General features: G+C 44.1%; 2 protein-coding genes across 8 annotated transcripts in view; one reads left to right on the plus strand and one right to left on the minus strand.

Annotated features, from left to right (window-relative positions):
* Positions 1-42: 42 nt before the first annotated feature.
* Positions 43-27,204, plus strand: part of tdrd12 (tudor domain containing 12) — a 38,124-nt gene continuing 10,962 nt past the window's right edge. For 2 of the 7 annotated variants that reach the window (XM_080303348.1, XM_080303349.1), the window contains exons 1-23: positions 1,305-1,839; positions 1,948-2,109; positions 2,192-2,328; positions 11,928-12,047; positions 12,125-12,180; positions 12,276-12,361; positions 12,448-12,610; positions 12,994-13,061; positions 13,147-13,256; positions 13,333-13,398; positions 13,481-13,532; positions 14,713-14,738; positions 14,831-14,899; positions 15,962-16,036; positions 17,090-17,150; positions 17,330-17,437; positions 19,548-19,730; positions 19,804-19,957; positions 20,061-20,188; positions 21,639-21,827; positions 25,802-25,930; positions 26,602-26,719; positions 26,836-26,975. In XM_080303348.1, the coding sequence (XP_080159474.1) occupies positions 1,798-1,839; positions 1,948-2,109; positions 2,192-2,328; positions 11,928-12,047; positions 12,125-12,180; positions 12,276-12,361; positions 12,448-12,610; positions 12,994-13,061; positions 13,147-13,256; positions 13,333-13,398; positions 13,481-13,532; positions 14,713-14,738; positions 14,831-14,899; positions 15,962-16,036; positions 17,090-17,150; positions 17,330-17,437; positions 19,548-19,730; positions 19,804-19,957; positions 20,061-20,188; positions 21,639-21,827; positions 25,802-25,930; positions 26,602-26,719; positions 26,836-26,975 (2,442 nt within the window). In that variant the 5' untranslated portion in view covers positions 1,305-1,797. Of the gene's footprint in view, positions 966-1,077; positions 1,241-1,304; positions 1,840-1,947; positions 2,110-2,191; positions 2,329-11,927; positions 12,048-12,124; positions 12,181-12,275; positions 12,362-12,447; positions 12,611-12,993; positions 13,062-13,146; positions 13,257-13,332; positions 13,399-13,480; positions 13,533-14,712; positions 14,739-14,830; positions 14,900-15,961; positions 16,037-17,089; positions 17,151-17,329; positions 17,438-19,547; positions 19,731-19,803; positions 19,958-20,060; positions 20,189-21,638; positions 21,828-25,801; positions 25,931-26,601; positions 26,720-26,835; positions 26,976-27,204 lie in introns of those variants that run through there. The other 5 variants (XM_080303347.1, XM_080303346.1, XM_080303343.1 and 2 more) reach the window with 5 other exon arrangements.
* LOC113034404 (E3 SUMO-protein ligase ZBED1-like) lies at positions 4,044-9,024 on the minus strand. Its single transcript, XM_080303353.1, has 2 exons — positions 6,125-9,024; positions 4,044-6,035 (listed from the first exon to the last, which is right to left on the minus strand). The coding sequence occupies exons 1-2, from the start codon at positions 6,800-6,802 to the stop codon at positions 5,643-5,645; spliced, it is 1,071 nt and encodes a 356-aa protein (XP_080159479.1). The 5' UTR covers positions 6,803-9,024; the 3' UTR covers positions 4,044-5,642.

Consider the following 27,204-nt stretch of genomic DNA (forward strand, 5'->3'; position numbering starts at 1 on the left):
AACCATTTCTCCTGTGCACACTGATAAATCGTCACTGATCCTTTTCCCTACTTTGATATTAAATTCAGGAACAATAAATGCTATCCCGCTTTGGTTGGCTGTATTCTTTGATGCATCTATGTAGATTTTGACACAACTACAATACTGATTAATATATTCCTGCGCTGTATGTGAAGATAAACCCCCTCTCCTTGTTCTTTTTGTTTAACAATGTGAAATATGCTACTGCATCAGGGAGCATCCATGGTGGTATTGTAGGCAACGGTGCTGTTTGACTTATGTTGATCTTGTCCAGATTAAGTTCAGCTGCTTTCTGTCCCACTGTCCACCCAAAGCTCTTCAGTTCACCTTTCTCTTTATCCCAGCACGGTTGGAAAACAGTTTTTGTCGGATGATCTTGACCATGTCCTTGTAAACTTGCCCAGTAATTCAATGCCAGTTTGTAATGTCATTTCCCCCATTTCTTTTCCTCCTTTCCTGCCTGTGTTCAGATGACGGACATACACCTCCACGTCGCCCCCTGGAGGACAGGAGGAAGAGCGCACCTGCACGGCCTAGATAATATAAGAACTTTATTTATCCCGAGGGAAGTTCTTTTGTCATCGGACAGTGTAAAAATGACAAAATGCGTGCTAAAAATATTTGTGTTTTTTTTATATTTTAATATATTTTTTATAGGAATTTCTTAATCTTATTTTTATTCTCATTTATTATTTTTATTTTTTCTTGTAAATTATTAAGCTTTCTTTCTTGGAATTTATTTGGTAAATTTCCCAGCCTTTTCTTCAATCATGTTTTATACACGAACATATTTTAATGGATAAAATTAATACAAAATAAATAAAATTTTTACAATAAGGAAAAGGCTGGCACCGTAGCGCCCTCTACCGGTCAGACTCGGCACTGACCCCTCCGTCTGCCTTTCTTCGCGCCTTACACTCGCTGCTGCTTTCGCCCACAAACAGGTACGTTCGACCTGCGAATTCGACGCTAAACAGAAACAAGTTACAGGGAAAAAGTTGTTTTAACCGAAGACTGAAAAATGTTTCTTCTTCTTTTTATCATTTGAAATTTCAGTAAAACGGAGCGTAGCTGGCGAGCTAACGTTAGCTAACGGGGCTCAAGTTTAAACAGTTGGCGTTCGAGAAACGGTAAATCTGTTAAATCCGACTGTTTTCTTCCAGTGTCGCTGCTTTCGGACTGACGAAATAAAGAAATGGTGAAAATATCTGTTCTGAAGGTACGTGATCCTTTAATGGCTGTGTTACTGCTTTAATTAGCTAAACGTGGCTCACGGGTTCAGTTTTGATGCCCAGCAGATGTAGTTGGTGTATTTAACCCTTTCACGCACAGTGGTCACTACAGTGGACAGCTATTCAAAGGCTGTTTTCTTGTATTTGTGTCAGTGTTGATGGTGTATTTGCACATAAAACACTACATTGGACACATGTGTCCCTTCATACTCTGCCACCCACTGGTCAGCCCGTGGAGTGGTAGCCACCTAAGTGGACATGTAAAAAAAACCAACCAAATCTTAGAAAAGTATGTTTAAAAAAAAAAAAAGAAATTCAAAAACCGTCTTTTCATGCCTAAAGATGAATAAAAAAATCCTGATTGTGGTTGTCATGATTCATGTGCTAAAGGGTTAAACCTTTAAAATATCACTTATCACAAAGGTGTTTCAGGTGTGATTACTTGTCACCTCCATAACAGAAGATAGCCTTTATTAGTTCCCCACGTGGGAAATTTGTCACATGTCACTGGGAGAGGGTGAAACAAAATAAGTGTAATAATGAAATGCAAAGATTGAAGACTTTATTTTCTTTAATTTGTCAAAATGTAAGTTAGTTATTTAAGTGAAGTTCAAGCTGAGCATCAAGAGGTGCAAAACATACCTTTCTATGCAGCACAGTGATGATGATGTGTACTTCAAACTGAACTCTGCAGGTGGAGAACCCATCGTGTCTCTGGGGTGCCATTTTGGGTCTCAGCGGCGATGTGGAGACTTCAGAACATTACAAAAAGCTACATTTTCAGATGAACCTCTTCTACCGCGACACCACGCAGGACGTGTGCACGCTAAAGCCTACGTCGTTGGAGGAAGGACGGGTATCAAGACGTCAGAAACATTGTCGCTCCTGCGTTGGGCGAGGTGATAGAGTAAGGAGATTTGTGTGTGCTTTCCTGTCAGGTGTATGTGGTGTACTGGGCGGTAAAGAAGTCGTGGTTTCGGGCCGTGGTGGAGTCGATCTTCGTGGACTCGGTTTCCTGTCAAGCTTGTTGCTTTCTGGTCGACCACGGAGAGAAAATCGTCGTCCCCTCAGAGCAGTAAGACCAGAGCAGCTTGGGAAAAACTGCTTCCACCTCATATCACACACACAACAGTCGGGTCAGAATAGTGGACACAATATATCTTTAGGCTTCATGCAAGAACATTTTCAGCCTGTAATCTTAAACCTGTTGGGCCTTCAGTTAGACTTTGCAGCGCCTTTAAAGCTGGTTAGATTTAAGTGCTTCAGAATAAAATATAAGGTTTCAGGTTAAATCTAACTGATAATCCTCATATTTAACACATTTAACATAACTGATACTGCTAAAACATGGCTTCCCACACACAGACTTCAGAATCAGAGAGACTTTATTTATCCCCAAGGGGCAATTAAGATACAACAGAGCAGCATGACATTGAAGATAAGGACAGTGCCTAAACAGGCAAAAAGAGTGAGATAATAAATACACAGGATATACACAGTTTTAAAAGTACACAATTTCAAAATTAAAGTGACTGAAAGGTGAATAAATAACTGTAAGTGACTAAAATGGAGTAAAGTGTCGGCAGTATAAAGAGCGTAGAGTAGTTTATGTTTCTGGTGTTGGAAATGTTCTTATCGGCTGGAGCTAAAAAGCAGAGGGGCTTTGGGGACAAAGGTGGCGCTCCTCCTCTCAGTCCTGCAGGAAATGCAGCGGAGGCGCCGCCCAGAGGGGAGCATTGAAATTACAGGGTTCGTACGGGTGCTTGAAATCATTGAAAAGACTTGGATTTTATGTTGTCTTTTCAAGGTTTGAAAAGTGCTTGAATATCAGATGTGGTGCTTGAAAGTGTAGCTGTATTTCATTCACCACAAATAACTATCTGATTGAATAGTTTTCTTATCAGATAGAGAAATAAAATGAGTCGCAAAATGTAGAGGCAAATTTTCCCCGCCTGGCTGCCTTGTGTCTGTTTCAATATGTGACCCCACCCCTCCCTCGGACAGTCGAGGATGAGTGCGCTAACACAGCGGTCCCCGGGCCGAGAGTTGAGGCTCAGGTGTGAAATGTGTGGTTTTCAGGGTTTTTATCGTTTACTCGGTTTTCCTGGGTCTTTTCACGTGTGTTATGAATAAATCTCCTTTTTTTCGGTACCGGTACTGGTTTTATTTTGTTGTATTTATCCGCGACACCTTAAAGGCCGGTCGGTGAAAATATTGTCGGGCATAAACCGGTCCGTGGCGCAAAAAATGTTGGAGACCGCTGCGCTAACATTCCTGTAGGTCGCTGTTTTAATGAGTGTTTGATGGAAAACAACAATGGCGGAGTTTGCGCTCTCCAGTCGCATGATAGTTGAGTCCTAGTAAATAATTTTCCAGTACGTGTACGTTACACACGCTATTTTTTTTAAAATTATGATTATTATTTTGCTATCAGACTCGCTGGAGAAATGATTGAAATGCACTGAGTGTGATGCAGTATGGCAGCGCTGTTATGGAATATGCTGTGAACTTAGCTAACATTATTTAGCAGTAATATGAGTTAATTTACTCAAGTGAAAGCTTTAAACATTAGCCTGATACATAACTAGCCAACTTAAGGCTTTCTGGTTAACCCTCTGGGGTCGACGGGCCCAGAGTCTCCATTTCAACTTGGGTCGAACGTGCGGACTTCAAACTGTATACCAGTGTTTAAATTGTGTGATAGGCCACGTAAAACCGATGTTTTTTGTTTTCAATAAAACAGTGGCGTTTACTCCGGGAAGAAACTGTAAAAGATAAGATAAGATAAGATAAGATAAGATAACCTTTATTAGTCCCACACGTGGGAAATTTGTTTTGTCACAGCAGGAAGTGGACAGTGCAAAAGTTATGAGGCAAAAATTAGAATATAATAAGAATAAATACAGTACACAGCTGTACAGAATAGAATAAAATAAAATACTATATACAGTAGAATAAAATAAAATAAATATACAAGAAGATAAAAATAGAATACAAATACAAATACTATATACAACTGAGTAAAAATACAACGATGACAGAAAGGATTATTGCACTTAGTATTATTGCATATGTATGGATGTGTGTGCTTGATCAGTTAAAGTCTTTATTATGGAGTCTGACAGCAGTGGGGAGGAAAGACCTGCGAAATCTCTCCGTCCCACACCGTGGGTGCCGCAGTCTCCCACTGAAGGAGCTGCTCAGTGCTGTCACAGTCTGCTGCATGGGGTGGGAGATGTTGTCCAACAGGGATGACAGCTTAGCCGCCGTTCTCCTGTCACTCACCACCTCCACTGGGTCCAGAGGGCATCCTAGAACAGAGCTGGCCCTTCGGATCACCCTGTTCAGTCTCTTCCTGTCCCCAGCAGAGATGCTGCCGCCCCAGCAGACCACGCCATAAAAGATAGCAGAAGCCACCACAGAGTCATAGAAGGTCTTCAGGAGTGGGCCCTCCACTCCAAACGACCTGAGTCTCCGCAGCAGGTACAGCCTGCTCTGCCCTTTCCTGTAGAGGGCGTCTGAGTTATGAGTCCAGTCCAGTCTATTGTTCAGATGAACACCAAGGTACCTGTAGCTGTCCACAGCCTCAATGTCCATACCCTGGATGTTCAGTGGTTGCAGTGGAGAATGCTTGTGCCTGCGGAAGTCTACCACCAGTTCCTTGGTTTTACTGGCGTTGATCTGGAGTAGGGCTGAACGATTATGGAAAATAATCTAATTGCGATTTTTTTGCCCCAATATTGCGATTGCGATGCGATATGCGATTATTTTTTAAGGTCTTTGTCTTCTGTATTATTAAACAAAGACAAGCAATACATCATATAGTATGGCCAATACTATATTACATTAATTTTAAACTGTTCTTTCCTGGAAGACAGACCTCTGTTATGACATGAGGTGATGCATGAATTGATGACTGACATTTTTATTTAACTTCTTCAATCACAACAGTATATTTGAACATACACAATAGTTTATTTTTAGCTTACAAACATCTGAGCATAAAGTGCTGACAAGGAACCCTGGTGTAAACATTAAAATGAAAGTCAGTACAATGTGCAGATTGCAGAAATATACATAAAATAAATCAGTGGCTTTACCACACTCAGTTTTTCGACATCTGTGAACTACTAGACAGTCATTCAATTAAAAAATAATATTAAATAAATAAAACTAATAAATAAAAAATACACACATCTTACTGATCTCTGCAGTCAGTAACATTACACATAAAGTGCAAACATAATAGCAATTGTGTAAACACACACACAAACACGCCTTTAAATTAAAACTGGCTGAACATCTTGATTATCTGCAGTAAGTAACAGCAACACAGCACAAACTAAAGTGCACAATGAGTATGGCTCAGCTAGCCATAATCATCCTAGCTCACAGGTTTTTTGCTAGGAAGACCAGCATATCTACTTTTGCTGGCTTTAAGGATGAGCAAGTGCAGGTCACTATATTCCCTCCAGTGCTGAACAGACGCTCTGAGGGGGCACTTGTGGCTGGCACACACAGATATTTGCGGGCCATCTTGCACAGTCGTGGAAAGTGAATGTTGTGCACCTTCCACCAGGCTAAGGGATCATCCTCTCCGTCAATGACAGGGGTCAACAGGTAACTATTCAACTCTGCCTCCACGACATCTTCAAGTGGCAGAGGCAAAGCTGAAGAGGCCGCACTGGTTTTAAAAAGACTACCAAGAGTCTTCTTTGCCTTTCCCCCAGAGGCCTGTGCACTTGGAGAATTTTGAGCAGTTTCAGTGCGAGACCTCTTCTCCTGCCAGATGGGAAGAGAGACATTAGTTTTGCAGTTAGCTTATTTTTAAATATTATGTGTTTGTGGAAATATAATTTTCAAGGATTTACCTGATTATGTGTACGTCTAGCCGATTCCACCATTTCTGTCTTCAGTCGGGCCTTAATGGCAGGAAGGTTGTCTGCGCTGATGTATTGCGTTTTGAACCTAGGGTCCATGAACGACGCAACATCCAAAAGCTCCTGGGTGTTGAGGTCACTATACTTGTCGTTGAGGTATGCCAGGACCTTGGTTTTAATTGATCTAGTCAGATCAGTGTCCGCAGCATCTTCAGCCAAGACTGATGTTGCCAGAAGATGGAGAACTGGCTTGAGGTAGGAGATGCTCACATACTCTTCTCCAGAAAGAGCATCAGTAAATTCGGAGAGAGGATGCAGTGCCTTATGAATGGACTCCAACACTTCAGCATCCTGCCAGGTTGGGATGAGGGAGCGTGCATGTCGGTCACCTGTCAATACCTGCGATATGGCTTTCATCTGTTCCAGCACTCTGGCAATCATTTTCTCTTTGGACCCCCATCTTGTAGGGCACTCAGTAATGAGAGAGTGCTCAGGAAGCTTAAGCTCCTTCTGTGCCTCAGTGAGAGCTGCCTTTTTCTTCCAACTGTGCGAGAAGTGCCCCACCAACTTCTTGCACAGCCCAATTGCTCTTGATACTCTACCATCTTTGATTGCATTTTCTGGAGGGAAAAAAAAAATAAAGTAAAAAGTAAAATTAGTGTTAGACATACAATTGCAGTTATGATGCAAGGTTTCACCATTTCTCTCTCTCTCTCTCAAATTCAAAGTTGCTTTATTAGCATGACTATGGGAACAGTGTTACCAAAGCTACTGTTACATACATCATGACATACAAGAACATAAGACCATAAGACAAAAACAAAAAAGAAAATACATAAGAAGAGGTGGGTACATCAGGGTGGGGTTGACATAACATATCTAGAATTAACAGCAGTAAAGAACAAGATAAATAATAGTGTGGTGTGTTTGTAGGAGAGAGTGATACACAGGCTCGCACATACATGCATGCACACGCACACACTCTCTCTCTCTCTCTCTCTCTCTCTCACGGCAGTAACTTACCAATAGCAAGATGTAATCTGTGTCCGAAACACTGGAGCCTGGTCCATTCGTTCAGCTGTGCTGCTTTCACCATATTTGACGCGTTGTCCGTCGTTATGCAGACAAGGTTGTCTTCAGGGAGATCCCAACACGCAAGCCCCTCTCTCAGGCCAGCAGCAATGTTTTCCCCTGTGTGGTCTTCGGGGAAGTAGGCCGTTTGTAGGCTGCGAGCTTCGAGGTGGAGGTCTTCGGTAATGTAATGCACCGTCAGACTTTGATAGGGCTCTGCTGTACGGCTTGACCACATGTCTGTTGTCGCCGCAAAAAACTCAACAGCCTTTAACTCCGCTGCGACCCTCCGCCTACATTGCATATGTAGCTCGGGTATTGCAGTCTGACTGAAATACGTGCGGGAGGGCATTCTGTACCTCTTATCCAGTGTAGTTACCAAATTATTGAACCCAGGCTTGGTCACCGTATTGACGGGCATCATGTCTTTCGCGATGCAGTGGGTTACTGCTTTGGTGATTTCCACGTGCCGTTTTGAAGTGCGTTCATATGGCGTAACACCATCAAACAGTTCGGTCAGTGATCCTTGCCGAGTAACGTTACTAGGTTTATTCTGCACACTACTTGATTTTTTAGCCATACATCTACCATACTCTGTTTTGTGCCGAGTCTTAAGGTGCTGGTACAAATTCGTAGTGTTTCCGCGAGATGTAGAAACTCTACCAAGACAGGTTTTACACAGTACCTGACTCTGTGCGACATCATCTGTTTTAAACCCAAAATATTCCCACACGGCTGATGTTCCATTCCTCTTTGGTACTAGCATCCCCGCAGGCTCTGGTTCTGTTGAACCTGAGGCCATTGTGTAGGCTACAGCTTTGCTTGCTAGTTCACTCTCGGTAGACTGTTTCAAAACTTTGCTCCCCGTGTCACGTGACCAGAGTGCAGCCTCTGTGGTTAGACAATCTCGTTTGATCATATCACATGTTTTACTCGCGCATGTCACGTAAACGGAGTATAATCGCAGCGTATAATCGCAGCCTTTGCGGTTAGAAAATTGCACTTGATCATGTCGCGATATTATCGCAAATGCGATATATCGTTCAGCCCTAATCTGGAGGTAGTTCAGCTGGCACCAGTCCACAAAGTCTTGGGTCAGACCTCTGTACTCCTTGTCGTCCCCATCAGTGATGAGGCCGACTATTGCAGAGTCATCAGAGAACTTCTGCAGGAAGCACTGGGTGGAGTTGTGGGAGAAGTCTGCAGTGTAGAAAACGGCGTTTTCTAAGCGCTAGCAAACACGCTTTGCTTGTGAGTGAAAAACAACAGTTATTGGTGAAAAAAGAAAACAACAACTCTTTCTCTATTGGTGGAAAAATGTACCATGTTGACCAATCAAAAAAATGATATGGCAACATGTGGCATCTGGTTGTTTGGGAAGAGGGGGAAGTTTTAGGAGTGAGCGAAAGAGAGAGACAGTTTTGATACGTGAGAAATTTGTGAGGTTTACCGTGTTTGGAGTCTCAAGTAGGGGTGGGCGATATAAACGATATACGATAGGAACGATATGAATTTGGCCAACAATAGAGATTTTGACTATATCGCGATAGCGCATGTTGATGATGTCATCTAGCTGTGCCTGTTGTGGTCGAAAGCATCGCAGCGGCTACAACCATTATCATTATAAGTGCCTGTTGGTTGAAAACCTGCGCCAGAGTTCTGGCAGGCAGGCCAATGATTTTAGAGCACACTGATGCAGTGTGCTGCAGTCTGTTCTTGTTCTGAAGGCTGAGGGAGTGGAACCAGCAGGTAATGGAGAAGGTCATGATGCTTTCCAGGAAGGCGTAGTAAAGTCATCATGATGGGTGTGCTGACTCCAAAGGAGTTGAGTTTCCTAACGAGGTATAGCCATCGGTGGCACTTCCTGAGAATCTCCTCTGTCTTGGCAGAGAATTTCAGGTTGTTGTCAAAGATGGTTCCCAGGTATTTGTACTCCTCAACTACTTCCACTGGCTTCCCGTGGATGGTGGTGGTGGCTGCCTACTGGAGAAGGTCACCACCATCTCTTTGGTTTTGCTCACGTTCAGTTCAAGTTTGGATCTGTCACACCACTCTACAAACTCCTGCAGAGTGGGCCCGTGGTGCTGTGAGGGGCCTGACAGGAGAACTGTGTCGTCAGCATATTTCACCAGGTGACAGAGCTGTGTGGATCTGCAGTCATCGGTGTAGATGATGAAGAGCAGGGGGGAGCGCACACAGCCCTGGGGGGAGCCAGTGGAGGTGGAATGGAGACCGGAACGTTTACTGTTTAGAGAAGGATAGAAGGAGCTTCACGGTGTCCTTGGTCGTGTCCAAATTCATGGGCTGCATCCTCCTGAGGCCGCATTTGTAGACCGATTACGTCACAGCGACGCGCCGAAGGCTGTTCAAATTCGTAGACTCCTCCGAATGCAGCCGACGGGTGTGTCCTTCGCGGCCCACCATATCCCAGAATTCATAGCGCGGCCCAGCCAAACTCCAGTTTCCAATAATGGCGGCCGCTACTAAGTTTTAAAAATTACTCTTATTAATCTTTCTGGGTCACGAAATAAACTTTTAACATATTTTCAGGCGAGAAAGTAGTTGTGTAAACTTCAAATATCTGCTCGGTTTATCAAGATATCGCATATTTGCAAAAGTGCTTCGACGTTTTCGGAGACGTCTGCTACCCACCAGCTCGACAGCTAGCCGGGAGCTCGAGGGTTACTGATGCGGCCGAGAACGGCACATCATTTTCAGATCACCGCGGACTTTCGCTGCTCGGGTTAAACGTGATATATAAGTCACTTAGACAACCTAAAAATGTTATTGTTGGGCTTTTTTCAATGTTTTGTTTGTTTGTGAGTAAATCGGTTTGACTGAGATTAAAGTTATTAGATTAGATAAAATAAAACTTTATTAATCCCCCTCCTCCTTGGTTTTCACACAGCTGAATAAACGTCAAACAGAAAACTGATTAAACGGAAGTGTGAGACGGTCGAGAATTTACGCCAGTGTCCTGACGGCTGAGTTTATTAAACTCCACCGAGACAGCGGTGACGCTAATCTGAAGGCTAGACCGTCCAATTTTACTTCCGGCCTACCCGACCCTCTGAGGACCCGGCCCACGTAGACCGCGAAGGCTGGGTCCTCAGGAGGATGCAGCCCATGAATTTGGACACGACCTTTGTGTGCCAAGAGAGGGACTGTGTTAGTGCATGAGAGGGTGGTGCAGACCTCCTCCAGCTTATCTGGGGAACACTGAACACTTTGCTGTTACACTCAGCTCTCTCTTTACCACAACGAGCCGGTGCACAGTGTCTGCACCGCCGACCCAATCTGTCAGTTTTAAAATATTCCATAACCATCATCTCATATTATTTTGTCTTAAATGTTCTTGTCTTTCTTTAAAAATGGCTCCTATCATTTCTGGATGTCACTTACATTATAATTTCTTGGCACTATCCTATGGAGAACCTTTATTTCCTTTCTTTTTTTCCTTCTTTGCAGTGAGTGTGGGGTGTCAGATTAAGCTACGTGGTCCTCCACCTGTTTTCTTCCTTTTCTGTTAGTTTCTGTTAGTCTGTTAGTCTTGGTTTATGGGTTTGGAGACAAAAATACAGGAGGCCTATCTGTTACGGAGGAGAATAGGAAGACTTCAGGGGAGTTTTATGAGGACATGCAGACAGAGGAGTATGACAGAGGAGGATGCTGGGATAGGAGGAGAGTGAGGTCCATTTTTAGATAATCCGTTACTGATTTATTCCCCTAGGCTCTTATTTTGAAAATCTAAATCTGTGGGGAGCTTTAAAAAAAAAAAAAGGAAAAAACTTTTTTTAAAACTGGTTCTGCTGCGTGATTCTAGACATGAAGGTGCAGAGAGCTGCGCTGCATTTACTACCAAATGTTATATGAATGATGAGAGGAAGACTCATGTCAGGGGTGTGTGAAAAAAACAAAAAAAAAACACCCAGCACGCCCCTGCGGGCGGTTTATCCTTCAAGCTCGGGTCCTCTACCAGAGGCCTGGGAGCTTGAGGGTCCTGCGCAGTATCTTAGCTGTTCCCAGGACTGCGCTCTTCTGGACAGAGATCTCCGATGTTGTTCCCGGGATCTGCTGGAGCCACTCGCCTAGCTTGGGAGTCACCGCACCTAGTGCTCCGATTACCACGGGGACCACCGTTACCTTCACCCTCCACATCCTCTCGAGCTCTTCTCTGAGCCCTTGGTATTTCTCCAGCTTCTCGTGTTCCTTCTTCCTGATATTGCTGTCATTCGGAACCGCTACATCGATCACTACGGCCGTCTTCTTCTGTTTGTCTACCACCACTATGTCCGGTTGGTTAGCCACCACCATTTTGTCCGTCTGTATCTGGAAGTCCCACAGGATCTTAGCTCGGTCATTCTCCACCACCCTTGGGGGCATCTCCCATTTTGACCTCGGGACTTCCAGGTTATACTCGGCACAGATGTTCCTGTACACTATGCCGGCCACTTGGTTATGGCGTTCCATGTATGCCTTGCCTGCTAGCATCTTGCACCCTGCTGTTATGTGCTGGATTGTCTCTGGGGCATCTTTACACAGCCTGCACCTGCATCCTATTCATGTAACCCCGGCGGAAGGGGCTACATGAATAGGATGATGGACCTGTGTGTGTGTATATATGTCTATATATATATATATATATATATATATGTGGTTTGTTTTGTTTTTTTTGGGGGTTTTTTTGCATCTGTTTGGTTTTTAACTCTATCCCCTCTGAAAGGATCCGGGTGGCAATGGAAAACTTCCTTCAGCTGCCTTTCTGGGTGCAAAAGTTCCACCTGGCGGGAATCAAACCAACAACCCTGCGAGTGTCTCTGCTTGAGGAGAAGGCAGAGCTCAAGTAAGGCGAGCTCATCTCACGTAGTTTGGAGGCTACAACGGAGCACATTTGCAGATATTTATTGTGTTTTTCTGCAGACCGTCAGCTCGGTGGGACAGCTCTGCCACGCTCTTCCTGCACAAGCTGCTGCAAGGTGAGTGTTATTGCTGCTGCTTGAACGCCATTAACATTAGTTTTTATGTTTCGGTGCGATGCATCTCTGAGCTCGACTCGTCTTTCATCTCACAGCATCGACCCTAAAGGAGGCCGTGCTGCTTGAACCTGAGTCAGACTCTACCCCTATCAAGCTTTACGTGACTGTTGGTGACATCAAGGTGAAGTTTGACTAAAAAGCCTTTATTTTGCACGCAGACTTGTTTGGAGACATGTGATCACGTTTGTATTAACCTTTCTTAAACAGATCTGTGTGAATGACGACTTGGTGGCGAAGAGGTTTGCCTACTACAGCACAAAATCAGGCGACGGCCTGGAGGAGGGAGACCGACTTCCTGTGATGCTGTCCTACAGCATCTTAACCCAGAGCGTCTCCCCCAAGCCGACAGCACAAACCCAACCGCCTCCCGGTAAACAGATATATGAACTCTGGCTCACCGCTCTCAACACATGTTGGTTTCATCCATGTTTGATTTGTCTGCAACAAATCAAACATGGATCCATCTGCTGCGGTGGCCCCTCAGGAAACAAAGGAAATAAAATACCTGGTAGTTTGCATTAATGCTTAACAACACCTGCTTTTAACAATTGGCTACTTCTCTACCATCATTTCTGCTCTTATGAGCTTTTCAGTCTGAGCTCTGGATCGCTGCAGTGCCATGATTTGTTCTTTTGCATTCATCTTATTGCTGCCGAGCTTTATTTGTCGGGCTGATGGCCTGAAACATGAAAGAGAGTGCACCTTCTTATTCATATGACTGTATTTGTTCCGGTGCTTGTTTCTGTGTCCCAGATCAGCAGAGTCTGGTTGAAGCTGGGGGGGCAGCTGATTGGCTTACAGCTCCTTCCCTGCTTCCTCAGGTATGCAGCCCTGCTAGCTCACTCACTTTTATCTGTGTTCTAATGAAACAACCACATGTGCTGAACTCTCACGTCTCTGCTTTAGATTGTACAACACAAGCTGGTGAAGGCTGGAGGTGAACATCGGTCAGTGGTCACAAAACAACAGCTGTCTCCAAACAGCCAGTCAGGGAGCGGCTCAGACGCAGCTGAGAGGTGAGCGCCCGTTCAGTTGTTCAGTTCAGCAGAGTTCCGATTAAAAGCAACCAAGTGGCCTCTGTTCACTTTTCAGCAGCTCGTCAGACGACGCAGACTCGTCTCTGGCTGCAGCCCTCACAAAAAACCATCAGCTGTTCAGGTGAGTTGGCCACAGTCTCAGATCGCAGGCACATGATGTTTTATATCATCATGTGTGATGGGCTGTCGCCCCCTCCTCACAGGTTTCTACAGTTTATGAAGCCGGGCAGCAGTTCCGAGCTGGCAGCTCCCCAGGTGAGTGCATTTTCCAACATTGCAGGTGCAGGTTGGACCAACTAGGTTCTAACAGCTGAGCCCGCCGTGTACTCCAGCGGTGTCAGCAGGGGGCGCTCATTAATGTACACGTGTCGTGCAGGCATGAATCCTCCTGAAGGTTTGAGTTGATACTTCATGCAGGAGGAAGCATCTCAGTCAGCAGCTGGTTGTTGTAAATGTCCAGTCGGCTTGACGTGCTGCAGGTTTGCTGCACTCGTACAGAAAAAAGAGCAGCTTTTAGATGATGCGCCCACTCCTGACTGAGATTTGGATTTCCACCCGCTCATAGTAAGAACATTTGAGCCTGTGTGGTACGGCTGTGTCAATGGAAAATTGTATTTAGTAGTCAGTATAATCTTTTAGTGATATAAGTTTGCATATGGTAGAATGCTGCATGTAATCATTTGTGTGTAGAAGTATATAGTTGGTGGCATATTGAAAGAATGTCTCATCCTAGGAGGTCTGTAACATTCTAGAGCAGGGCTGCCCAATCCCGGTCCTCGAGAGCTACTATCCTGCAGCTTTTAGATGCATCCCTACTCCAACACAGCTCAATCAAATGGTTTGATTACCTCTTCAGCATGCCATCGTGTTTGGCAAAGGCCTGATAACAAGCCATTCATTTGATTCGGGTGTGTGGGAACAAGGATGCATCTAAAAGCTGCAGGACGGTAGCTCTCGAGGACCGGGATTGGGCACCCCTGTTCTAGAGTGTTCACCCCCACATCCTAGGAGCATGGGAGAGGTCGTACCTTGTTTTATTGTTTTATGGTAGGATTAACGTAGCTATATTTGTTTTAGTCTAAGTGCCTTTTGGTTTGATGAACTGTTGGACTTTGAGACCAGCAGGTTTAGGGAAGATTTTATGGGGTCACACTCTGACCACACACACACACACACACACACACACACACACACACACACACACACACACACACACTCACTGAAGTATAAAATAAAGACAGGAGGCCGCCCTTGCTAGCAAGAGTTCTGTGTGTTTCTCTTTGCTGAAGAAGTGTTTTAGAATATATTCCTTAACAGGCTGCTATGAGGTCAGACTCAGGACAGACTTGGTGCTGTTAGTGACTAAACTCTGTTCCATCCTGTGATGTTTCTGAAACTAAAATCCAGAATCTTGTTTGGTTTGTTTTCCCTGCAGGAAGCTGAGGTGTTGCCTCTGATGAGGTAAAAGACAAAAATTAGCCCAGATAGTAGTCTTTATCTGAGCTGATTGCTTCATTTGTTGGGTTCCCCTCACTGACTGCAGTCTGTCCCAGCAGTGAGAAACCAGGAGCTGAGAATCTTCAGAGCTGTCAGGCTGAATCTTTGGTGGATGAAGAGGCAAGGTAGAGTACTCTGCATGAGGAAAAACCAAACCAAATGGTCATACTAAGTACTCTTAGGGGTATGTTGGAGTGCAACAACAGGACCTGCATTTTACATATATATTAGGGGTGCAACGATACTCGTATCGATATTGAACCGTTCGATACAGTGCTTTCGGTTTGGTACGCATATGTATCGAACAATACAACATTTTTAATTTATTTTATCAACTTTCCTTCTGACGATGCTGTCTGTGTTGAGCGCTCAGTGGATCTGCGTTCGACTACTCTGCCGAGGCTGCACTGTCGACGTGTTGGCCGTCCAGCCCCACGCATGAGGCGATCCGCGGTAGCTCGTTAACAGAGATTTGCCGTGTTGTGGCGTTAACGTCATTTCAGATTAACGCTGACAGCACTAGTGGGAACACAACGAATATGACTGCACATTTACTCCGACAGCATCCTAGTGCAAAGACAAGTGGAAGCAGACAAAAGCAACAAGCACGCATGCTACAAACTTTACCCGAGTCATTTAGACAGCCGTTAGCACAGGATTCTCCTTATAGAGACCTGATATGTTTAATATGCTGCTGAGAATATAGCCCAGAAGAAGCTATAGTATAGCTTTTATTTTGAAAGAGCCATTTCTCTGTAATAAACTCTCTTTTTCAAAGATGAGTGATTCCTCAATCAGATTAATTTTTTTATTACATTTGTTTCAGCAACATTAAATTTAAAAACTGTACTTTTATAACTTTAATAAATAACAAATTAAAAAGGCATGAACATTTATTTGTATCGAAAAAAATATCGAACCGTGAATCTTTGCACCCGTAATATATTCTTAGATTCTACCAGAGTAAAAATGAGTGTTTCTGTGATGTCGGGCATGTGTGCAGCTCCTTCTCTGTGTAGTTCTTCCATCTTTATCCTTTTATACCTAAACAGAATTCCAGTAGACTGTTCCACATTCCCGGGAAAATCTGATGAGATTAATTAATATTAATAATAATGTGTGCTTTCGCCACATTCAGCATCTTTGTCTTCACTTTAAACGTGTTTCTGATTTTCTCTTTTAATCAGCAGCTCCAGCACATCTGTCGCCTCGGCTCCAGCAGAGGAGACCCAGCGCAGTGAGAAGGACTGGGCCTGTGCACGGTGAGCTGCAGTTTTTCTCTCTCAGGAAGCAACGACACAGGTCAACCTGATAGAAACACGTTACAGGATAGAAGCTCCTGCACACTGTGTTTTAACCATACTGCTCCTGTCTTTGAGCTTTCCTCGATCCCCATAAGACATAAACACTGAGTAAAGACATGAAATGTTTTTCATTTAATTCAATTTTATTTATTTTTTAAATTGTGTTAACTGCACCTGATGATGAAAATACAATTACTGGCTTGGATAAAAGGTGTGTTAATCATTTCTTTGAGTTTGCTTGTAAAATCCACTCACCGGCCACTGTATTAGACACACCTGTATCTAACTGCTTGTTAACAAATATCAGGCCCCGTGTGATTGGCTGATTAGTGAGCAGCAGTTCTCTGGGGAGAAAATGCCTTGTTTAAGGTCAGAGAAGGGCAGAACGGCTTCGAGTTGATAGGAAGGCCAATAGCAAGTCAACCAAGGTGTGCAGAAGAGCATCTCTGTCTTGAAGCAGAAGAGCTACACAGCAGAAACTGAGGCTTCTGTTTACACAGACTCGCCAAAAGTGGACAATAAAAGATAGAAAAACACTGTACGACCTGATGAATCTTTATATCTGCTGCAATGGTTCAGGGTCAAAGTTTGGCATGAACAACATAACAGCATGGATCCATCCTGCCTGTAACTCCACGCCGAGTGTTGTTGCTGACCGTGTCCATCCCTTTATGACCACAGCGTAGCATCCTCTCAGCATCATCTCAGCGGCCTCCACATTCACCAAATCTCACTCCAAAAGAGCATCTTTGAGACGTGGTGAAGCACGCAACAGCTGTGTGATGATGTCCTGTTAACATGGACCAAAATCTCTGAGGAGTGTTTGCAGAAGCTTGTTGAATCTGAGCCATGTAAAAATGAAATCGGCTCTAAAGACAAAAGCAGCTCCAACCTGCCACTACCAAGGTGTACCTAATGAAGTGGCTGTGTAGTGTAGTACTATGTCAGGCAGTAATTTGTGTCCAGACTGTTCGACTGAAGTAGTTTCTTCATGTTCTGTCTGTGATGCAGCCTGTTGGAGTTGTTGAATCCACAGGCTCTGAACCCCGATCCCGACGCCCAAGACGCTGTGGTACGTTTACGCAGACAACTCTGATTTAGTTAGAGTGCAAATAAAATTTAAAAAATAATTATTTTACCTCTTAGAAAATATGAAAATGAAAGCCTGTAGATTTATTGGTTGTTACTCATGCAAACACTGCTCATGATGTTATTTAAAGCCTCCTTTGTCCTTTCACCTGGATGTCTCAGGTTTCTCCCCTCGACCCCTGCCGGAGTGGGATTCTGGTGCACGCTACCTCCCCAGCAGAGCCGTGGATCAGTGTGAATGACCCCGCCATCGCAGACACCCTCTGCTGGGTAAACAAGAATACGCCCTGAGTTTGTCATCAGGATCTTTAACATGCTAGGAAACGAGAGTTTAGTGACCTGAACATTCAGGTGTAATTGTAAATGTTGTGAAAGTGGTTTCGTTATTAACAACACAGCATCAGATTCAATTTCAAATTTGAAATGTTCTCAGAAATGGTTCAGAAATACAAATAAAGTTGTTGTTAATTTACTGATTATTTCCTTCATCTAGAGTATTTAAAAGATGGACACACTGCCGCACTTTTTTATTGTTTTTTCAATGAAAGCGTTGAGCATGGGGTTGATTTGAAGTTGAATCTGAGGACGAGTGTGTGCTTACACTTGACTCTGATTGACATAAAGGACATTTTAAATTCAGTAAGATTTTAAACTATCATGTGAGACCATAAGATCACGAGTGCAGGTTTAAGGCACTTGAGCATCAGCTTCCCTTATAGGACACGGGAGTGCTGCTGTCGCCATAATTTTAAAACGCAACGAGGCGCTGTCGCTGTCCATGAGGACCGAGCGATCAGACAGTGAGCGTAGCGATGCTGAGACTCGAGGCATCAGAGCCTGGCCGAAAAAAATCAGCGCCTGGATTTAACTAAGCAAACAGGTAAGAGTGATTCGTAGGTTTCAACTGGCAACAGGTTATTTAACCCTGAAGCAGTAAGTAGCTTCTCATTTCTTAACCTACCGTGTTTGAAGACATGGTCCTGGAGAAGAGAAGCTTTTACTCGAATTGGGATCAAATTATTGTCCTTCATCAAGCAAAGAAATAATGTGGGAGAAACTGAAAGTACAGAAACTGGGTTAAAAAAAAGAGTCCAGCATATTAAAACCTGGGAGGACAGAGGTGAACCATCATCTTTGACGAAGAAACGTGGTCATCATCGTGATCTGACATAACAAATGTTGGTGAAATGTGTACAACGCGAAGAGGACTTGGGACTGAGACTAAACTGCTGTGTTATAGTAACAAAAGCACTTGGTGGTTGGATGGTCTCATGAGTCCAGGTTTAACTGGGGTGGTGCTTCCAGCATTCATACAAACTGTGGAAGATGGTTCTGGAAGTCCAAAAAATGCATCCAACACCACAGAGGTCAGACCGAAGCCCCAGGAAGACTTCACACAGTTCGACTCTTGAATCATCAATTCAAGTTCTTGGTGAAAAATTACTGCAACTCTGGACGGAAGTAGATGTTTATGTGTATGTCAGCTTACCTAAAGGTTATTAGAGGGACAGGAATCCGCACTCATGCCTTTGGTCTCAACAGACTGTAATCCTTCAGTGTCTACAGCTGAAGTAGTTAAATTATAGCCATAAAAAAGAGCAGCTAGGAAGTAACTACTCCGCTAATTACTCATCCTCTGCTGAAAGCCCAGCAGAGGATGTACTTCCTGAGGCCGCTGAAGAAACTCAACCTGCCAACACGGACGATGATGCAATTCTACACTGCAGTCATCAAATCCATCTTCACCTCCTCCATCACCATGTGGTACGTTGGAGCCACTATCAGGGACAAACAGACTGCAGCGTGTTGTGCGCTCTGCTGAGAAGATGATTGACTGCAGGACCTGTACGCCTCCAAGACACTGGGGCGTTCAGCTCGGATCTCAGCTGACCCTTCTCACCCTGGACACAGTCTGTTTAATCTGCTCCCCTCAGGCAGGAGGCTCCGGTCCATCCGCACCAGAACCTCTCGCCATGAGAACAGTTTCTTCCCCTCTGCTGTTGGACTCATGAACCATATATATATATACTTAGCACTTTTAATTTTTATTTAAGTGTTGTCTTACAGTATGTTTTCCTAATGTTGTAAACCTGTGCAACATTTGGCAATAAAACCCTTTCTGTATTACTGATCTTATTTGATAACTATCCGTTTCATCCGCGCTCTCATGTGACTGCTCAGTCTTCTCTTGTGTCAGTCCCTCGCCGCTCTTTAACCTCCATCTGAGTTTCAAACAGTCAGTAGAAAAGGTGGACGTAGACACCACGGCTCACGAAGCATCTGTGTTTTTTGAGTCGTAGTACTGAGACAGCATCTAGTGGGCATTAGAGGAAGTGCGGTTTTTTGGTGGTTTCCTCTCACAGTGACCGTTTGTCTCCAGGTGCAGCGGAAGCAGTACAGCACCTTGTCTCCAGCTGACTGTTACAGCTGGCCAGCTGTGGCTCGAGGATACCATACCCTTGTTATCTCCAGCAGCGCAGACCAGCCGCTCAGCTACCTTACCCCACTCCTTACCCACATCATGCTGAACTCCATCTTCACTTCCCACACCTCCAGCTCAGGGGTGAGTGCACACACAGGAGGCAGGAAGCATGGATGAATTCTGCTTTTGTCACTATCAATTCGTATGTTTGTAGCCCATAGCTGTGCTGCTGTGTCCCGGTTGGGAGAAGGTCCAAGCTGTATATGACCTCCTGGGGGTGAGTAAGGTCTCCCAAAAGCTCTACCCCACAACTGTGCTGCTGGGCATCAACAAGGACGAGGCTAAGAGTGTCAAGATCCCCAAAAACTGTGAGTTAAGCATAACGAGCATCATCGCAGTCTGCTAGGTGGTCGATAAATGATTGATTTACATCAGTAACTATTCAGAATCTTCTAATCTGATTAATTCCAGGCCTGCTGTTGGTGACCACTCCTTTCAGTCTGGTCCGTCTGCTGTCCTGCCACTGCTTCCTCTTCCTGCGGCTGTGCCACCTGGTGCTGGACGAAGCTGACCAGCTCTTCAGTCTGGCTCCAGATGAGGTGATGACTTATGATGTACAACTGTAAATGTGCACACATCGCGTCAGTTTTTAGTTCTGTTTTCATTGACGGGCATCAGATAGGATCAATTCAAATAGTAACCTGTAATAAAACTTATCAGAGGGGTTAGAGAGAATTATTTCCAGAAAATGCAAAGCTTACAAACCTGAATCCAAAAGATAAGCAGAGTACAATGTGCAGGGGTACAGAGGACGTGCAGACTGATTGTGGGGGCAGAAGCCTCGGCAGAGAAGCCCAGGTCTCCAGCCTCCAGCTCACTCAGTGTTCCCAGGACATCCTGGAGAGGCTCTGTAGCCCCCTCAGCTGGCTCCTTTCGATGTGGAATCATTGAACTCCTCATCCTGCCACTCTTAAAAGGACCTCATTTCCACTGCTTGTATCCACCGTCTCCGAGAGCTTGTGACCATAAGCGAGGGTTGGAAAATAACCAATGATTACATCACTAATGATTCTTCTGCTCCACTCTTGCCTCACTCCTGAACAAAACCCCAAGAGACTTAAAGCATATAATTAGTCTGTGACCCGGAGGCCATGGTCCTGCTCCGGCCTCAGACTTTGAGGTGCTAATTCACACGCAGCTGTGAACTGCTCCAGTGTGAGCCTGAGGCTACCTGCTGATGAAGCCAACAGAACCATGCTATCTGTAAAACCCAGAAGTGAGATCCTGAAGCAGAAGCTTTCCACCCCCTGGCTACCCCTGGATGTTCTATCCATGACAGCTATGAACAGAATCTCTGTCAAAGATTCAGGTTTGTGTGTCCTTCGAACAGAGAGTGTTTCAGAATAAGAGTCTTTTATTTTGAAAATAGGCTAGATTCTCCAGGCCCTTCCTGCCCAGCTCACCTGCTCTGTGCAGGTTGATGCAGTTTCTGTAAAATACTACATCTAGTGCTATTTTACGTGACAGTTAGCAGAGAAACTCTTCTGCGATCCATCTGGTGAAATTAATATTGAAACTAGAATGTGCTGCAGTTACATCAATGTTATTCTCTGATAGCTGTGTTTGTTTCAAGGAAAAATATGATCTTCTGTTTTATTTGTGAAGTTGTATTTTGTAGTGACGGGAAGTGGTCATTATTGATGGGAATGAGCAGAACGGACAGGATTAGAAATCAGAGGGACAGCTCAGCTTGAGCTGAGGTTAACAAGAGCAGGTGCAACATGTCTGCACGGCCAGTCACACAGGTGGCAACACAAATGTAGAAAGTACAACACAGCATGACACAAAAGTGGCTTTTGAAACTGGAAACAACAGATTTTCAGGCCTGGTGTTCTTTAGCTACATTAAACCAAAAAAAAGTATTTTTTACCATTGATAATATTTTTAAGAGAGTAAACTGCTATTTTGTAGTTAGACGGTGTTTGTAGTTACAAAGAGTTTGATGGTTGGATTTTACCAAGCCTGAAATATTTTTGTTTCTTCTGTCAGATGACGACCATCTTGCAGCACTTCCAGGTCACCTCTGACAAGGAAAGTGATTCCTGTCCTCCACAGCTGATTGTTGTAGCCAAAAGATGGACAAATCACATGGAGGGTTTGTTATCCACTTACATGCCATGCCCCAGCATCGTCATAAGCGTTCCTGAGGAAGCCGCTCTCTATGGTAACGTTCAGCAGGTCAGTAAAAACTTTCCTGTTCAAATTAGGGTTAAACAGTGGTCTCAGTTACCTTTTTTTAAGTATCTGCATAAAATAAGAGTAAAGGGGAAGGAGCTGGGTGCAGTGTGAAGCTGGGCACACACTGTGTGATTTTTGGCCCAGTTTAAGATGATTTTTTAGTTGTGTTACCGTTTTAGGGATCGGCCCGAGTTTCGCCTTAATCACGTGTCGTGCATCGTGTAGTATAGACGGGGTAATAAGACCAGCTCCTGATAAGCAATAGTATGGTTACAAGAACATCAAACCTGTTTAAAATCCTGGTCACCCCTCGTGAGGCTATCACACAGTCTGCCCCAGGGCTGTAGCTGCCTCCACCAGTGTGTGAATGGGTGGATGACTGGGTGTGTAAAGCGCTTTGGGGTCCCTAGGGGGGGCTAGTAAAAGCGCTATAGAAATACAGGCCAATTACCATTTTTAGCAGCGTCACAAGCCGATTTAGCGCAACCTCTGATACTGTAGATGCGCAAACACAGAAATGTCAGTGAAAAAGACGAAGCGACGCCACAGTGCAGCGTGTGATCTGGACACAAGCGATGGAGCCACAACTTGTAGAACTTTGGCAAGCTCGTCCGAGCCTTTTCGATGTGGCCTGACAAAATTATCACGACCACAATAACCGTGAAAAGAGTTGGATCGTGTGTGGGTGTGTGTTGTATTGTTGATTTTGTGTTGTATATTAGCCATATAATGTAAGTTTTGGTAACACTTCATGTTACCAAGCTAAAATCTGGACACAGTGTGAGCACTCGGGTCACATCGAGCCGTATAGTGCGAGAACATGCATCGTGACCTACGAACTTCTAACCCCTGCGAATAGAGCAGGGCGATATGGCCAAAAATATTTATCACGATATATATTTGAAAATTTGTGATAATGATATACAGGGAGTGCAGAATTATTAGGCAAGTTGTATTTTTGAGGAATAATGTTATTATTGAACAACAACCATGTTCTCAATGAACCCAAAAAACTCATTAATATCAAAGCTGAATGTTTTTGGAAGTAGTTTTTAGTTTGTTTTTAGTTTGAGCTATTTTAGGGGGATATCTGTGTGTGCAGGTGACTATTACTGTGCATAATTATTAGGCAACTTAACAAAAAACAAATATATACCCATTTCAATTATTTATTTTTACCAGTGAAACCAATATAACATCTCCACATTCACAAATAAACATTTCTGACATTCAAAAACAAAACAAATCAGCGACCAATATAGCCACCTTTCTTTGCAAGGACACTCAAAAGCCTGCCATCCATGGATTCTGTCAGTGTTTTGATCTGTTCACCATCAACATTGCGTGCAGCAGCAACCACAGCCTCCCAGACACTGTTCAGAGAGGTGTACTGTTTTCCCTCCTTGTAAATCTCACATTTGATGATGGACCACAGGTTCTCAATGGGGTTCAGATCAGGTGAACAAGGAGGCCATGTCATTAGTTTTTCTTCTTTTATACCCTTTCTTGCAGCCACGCTGTGGAGTACTTGGACGCGTGTGATGGAGCATTGTCCTGCATGAAAATCATGTTGTTCTTGAAGGATGCAGACTTCTTCCTGTACCACTGCTTGAAGAAGGTGTCTTCCAGGAACTGGCAGTAGGACTGGGAGTTGAGCTTGACTCCATCCTCAACCCGAAAAGGCCCCACAAGCTCATCTTTGATGATACCAGCCCAAACCAGTACTCCACCTCCACCTTGCTGGCGTCTGAGTGGGACTGGAGCTCTCTGCCCTTTACCAATCCAGCCACGGGCCCATCCATCTGGCCCATCAAGACTCACTCTCATTTCATCAGTCCATAAAACCTTAGAAAAACCAGTCTTGAGATGTTTCTTGGCCCAGTCTTGACGTTTCAGCTTGTGTGTCTTGTTCAGTGGTGGTCGTCTTTCAGCCTTTCTTACCTTGGCCATGTCTCTGAGTATTGCACACCTTGTGCTTTTGGGCACTCCAGTGATGTTGCAGCTCTGAAATATGGCCAAACTGGTGGCAAGTGGCAACTTGGCAGCTGCACGCTTGACTTTTCTCAGTTCATGGGCAGTTATTTTGCGCCTTGGTTTTTCCACACGCTTCTTGCGACCCTGTTGACTATTTTGAATGAAACGCTTGATTGTTCGATGATCACTCTTCAGAAGCTTTGCAATTTTGAGACTGCTGCATCCCTCTGCAAGATATCTCACTATTTTTGACTTTTCTGAGCCTGTCAAGTCCTTCTTTTGACCCATTTTGCCAAAGGAAAGGACGTTGCCTAATAATTATGCACACCTGATATAGGGTGTTGATGTCATTAGACCACACCCCTTCTCATTACAGAGATGCACATCACCTAATATGCTTAATTGGTAGTAGGCTTTCGAGCCTATACAGCTTAGAGTAAGACAACATGCATGAAGAGGATGATGTGGACAAAATACTCATTTGCCTAATAATTCTGCACTCCCTGTAACTGATGTGAGACAAAATACAACTGCACAACTTTACTAGCGCAAAAAAAAAATTTCACTTAAACAAGCAGCTGTTTTTATGTGCATTAAAGCTATATAAACATTTAACAGTGAAAATGCAAAATCCCTGCTGAAAGTTTAACCAAAAAACATTTCCAGTAGAAATGGGCTGACATATCCTGAGCATAACCATGTATAATATCCACTGAAGTTAAAAAGAGGTGCTTTGCAGCATTAAACTGCAGTGTGCCAAATAAAAAAGTCAAATACGGATTTTTCGGACCATAAGGTGCACGGGAATATAAGACACATTAAGCAAAACAAAGCAGTCAGATAAATCAAACTTTATTCAACTCATTCTTCTTGCTTCCTCCACTTCTGTACCATTGATTCATTAATGCTGTATTCTATCACAGCGGCTCTATTCCCATGTTGTTGCAGTATATTAATGACTAACCTCGTGTTGTGGATGGATTATCTCAGTTGTTCTCCTGACTGAAGTTTGATCCGTTCACAGCATCCTGCCATGCGATTGCATTTGTCCCTGACTATCAGGAACCCTCACGGTAACTTTTATCGAGTGGAAAAAAAGTTAGCTTGTTTATATTATGCTAACATAGCTGTGTCGCTAGCGGTCACGTAGCACATCATTATATACCAGCTAGCCCAACTTCAGTAACCCTACAAACGTCACTGCTGTTTAGTTTTCCGTCTTCATTCATGTTGGAAGTGATAGCAGAGCTGTACGTTTGAATTTATTTCAGAAATCTCTCAGTCAGAACATGCTACATCATCTTTAGGTGGAAGCTAGCGAGCTAACTTCCTGCTAACTTCTAACTCCGTTAAATGTAATAAATTCTGTTTTCATGGATGCCTGGATGTTAAACTTCATAGTTACACCTGGTAGAGCAGCAACGCTGATCATTTTATTAAAGATGAAAGAATTTAGACAGTTTTTAACTCTTAGTGATACTGCAGTGTTCGTTTGACTTTGGGACCTGAAGTGGACAGAGTTTAGGACCCAGATTACTCGCAGATTTATGAGCACCTCAGTCCGACAGATACGGCAATAACGGCCGCTTGCATGTTCTACAAAAAAAAAGTGCTTTGTTGTGTATCTGACGGACAAACACCAAACCAGTTTCACATCACTGAAGTGGCACCATTTTTACAAACCAGTTCTGGTTCATCTGTTTCACTCAACGATCCGCCTTTCTCATTCTCCGTTACCGCCATGCTTTTTCTGCCATGTGTGTATGAAAACAAAGGCACGTTTTATGCGTTGCGCGTTTTACCCATATTATATCGCGAGATTTCATTTTCTTATCGTTGTCTAGCATTGTACCGGTATTACCGTGAACAGTATGATATGGCCCAGCTCTACCTACGATTCAGTCATACAGTTTGATCAGGAGCTGAATAACGCAACTGAAATAATCGCACAGTACATTAAGCGGAAGTCTCTACTGGCTTGTGTTTTGTTCCCCCTGCAGGTCATCCTCATGACTCTGGATATCAGTAAGATCTCAGTCCTGTTGGGAACGCTTGGCTTCAGCCCCGACGTCGGCCAGAAGACGCTGATCGTAGCAAACTCCTTTCAGGAGGTCGAAGATGTGTTCAAGGTGACACTCGGGCTGCTTTTTACATCCAAGTATATATTTTGTCATAAAGTCAGGACAGGAAGATATCGACTTCATCCTGTCTCTCAAACACAATGATCTCATATAAATGTATGCAGTGAAACACAGATATCCAGTGCCGTAAAATAACAAGTCAATCCTTACTGCTTCAATAATAATAATGGATTGGATTTATATAGCACTTTTCAAGGCACCCAAAGCGCTTTACAATGCCACTATTCATTCACTCTCACATTCACACACTGGTGGAGGCAGCTACGGTTGTAGCCACAGCTGCCCTGGGGCAGACTGACGAGGCCGCCATATCGCGCCATCGGCCCCTCTGGCCAACACCAGTAGGCGGTAGGATAAAGTGTCTTGCCCAAGGACACAACGACCAGGACAGAGACAGGGGATCGAACCGGCGACCGTCCGGTTACAGATGAGCTTCCCAACCCCCTGAACCACGGTCGCCCCGTAGTAATACAATAATATACTCTACAAACAAAACACTAGACACATAAACCTGCTTCACTCACACACACTGATGTTTTATAATCTTCACCTTTTAAAAACAGCTCCAGTTCTCTGTGGCACTCAACTGTGTGCAATTGATTAAACTAAAAGTAATAATTTTAATTTAAATCTGCCCTCCTGACCTTTTCTTCCGTCAGGCTGTGAGCACCAGGTCAGTTTTCTGCCTCAAGATCCACGAGGGGTTAACTCACGACATGGACTTTGTGCTCGAGCAGTGGAAGAAGGACATCGGCCCCGGCACTCACGTTGTTCTCGGTAACTGAAAATAGTTCTCAATTTGTTTTGATGGTGACCGTTAACCTGATTACATGAACCTGAACGTGAGCCGTGCAGTTGTCATTTCTTTTTCTTGTTTGACCTTTGACCTCTAGTAACCACCGACGATTGTCTCAAGGGTCTGGATATCAGAGATGCGACCTGCATCGTCCATTACAGTTTCCCCTCCTCTCCTAAGCTCTTTGGCAGCCGACTCTTCTGCATGGCTGAAAACTTCAGGAACTTCTCAAAACGAGTAAGAACGAGTGGCGGATGCACTTTATTAGGAACACCTGTACACCTGCTTATTCAGGTAACACAGGGTCCTGCAGCTACAGAACAAGTGTATGCTCACACAAACATCCAAACAGAAAAACTGTGGTTGTCTATATTTCTTCTGCCGCTGTGCTCTGATCTGAAAAGTTTAGTGATCATCTCGTCTCTGCAAAACCTAAAGAACCTCAAGAGGAGCTTGACAATGAGCC

Source organism: Astatotilapia calliptera, chromosome 7 (genome assembly GCF_964374335.1).
Source record: "Astatotilapia calliptera chromosome 7, fAstCal68.1, whole genome shotgun sequence".
Taxonomy (NCBI): domain Eukaryota; kingdom Metazoa; phylum Chordata; class Actinopteri; order Cichliformes; family Cichlidae; genus Astatotilapia; species Astatotilapia calliptera.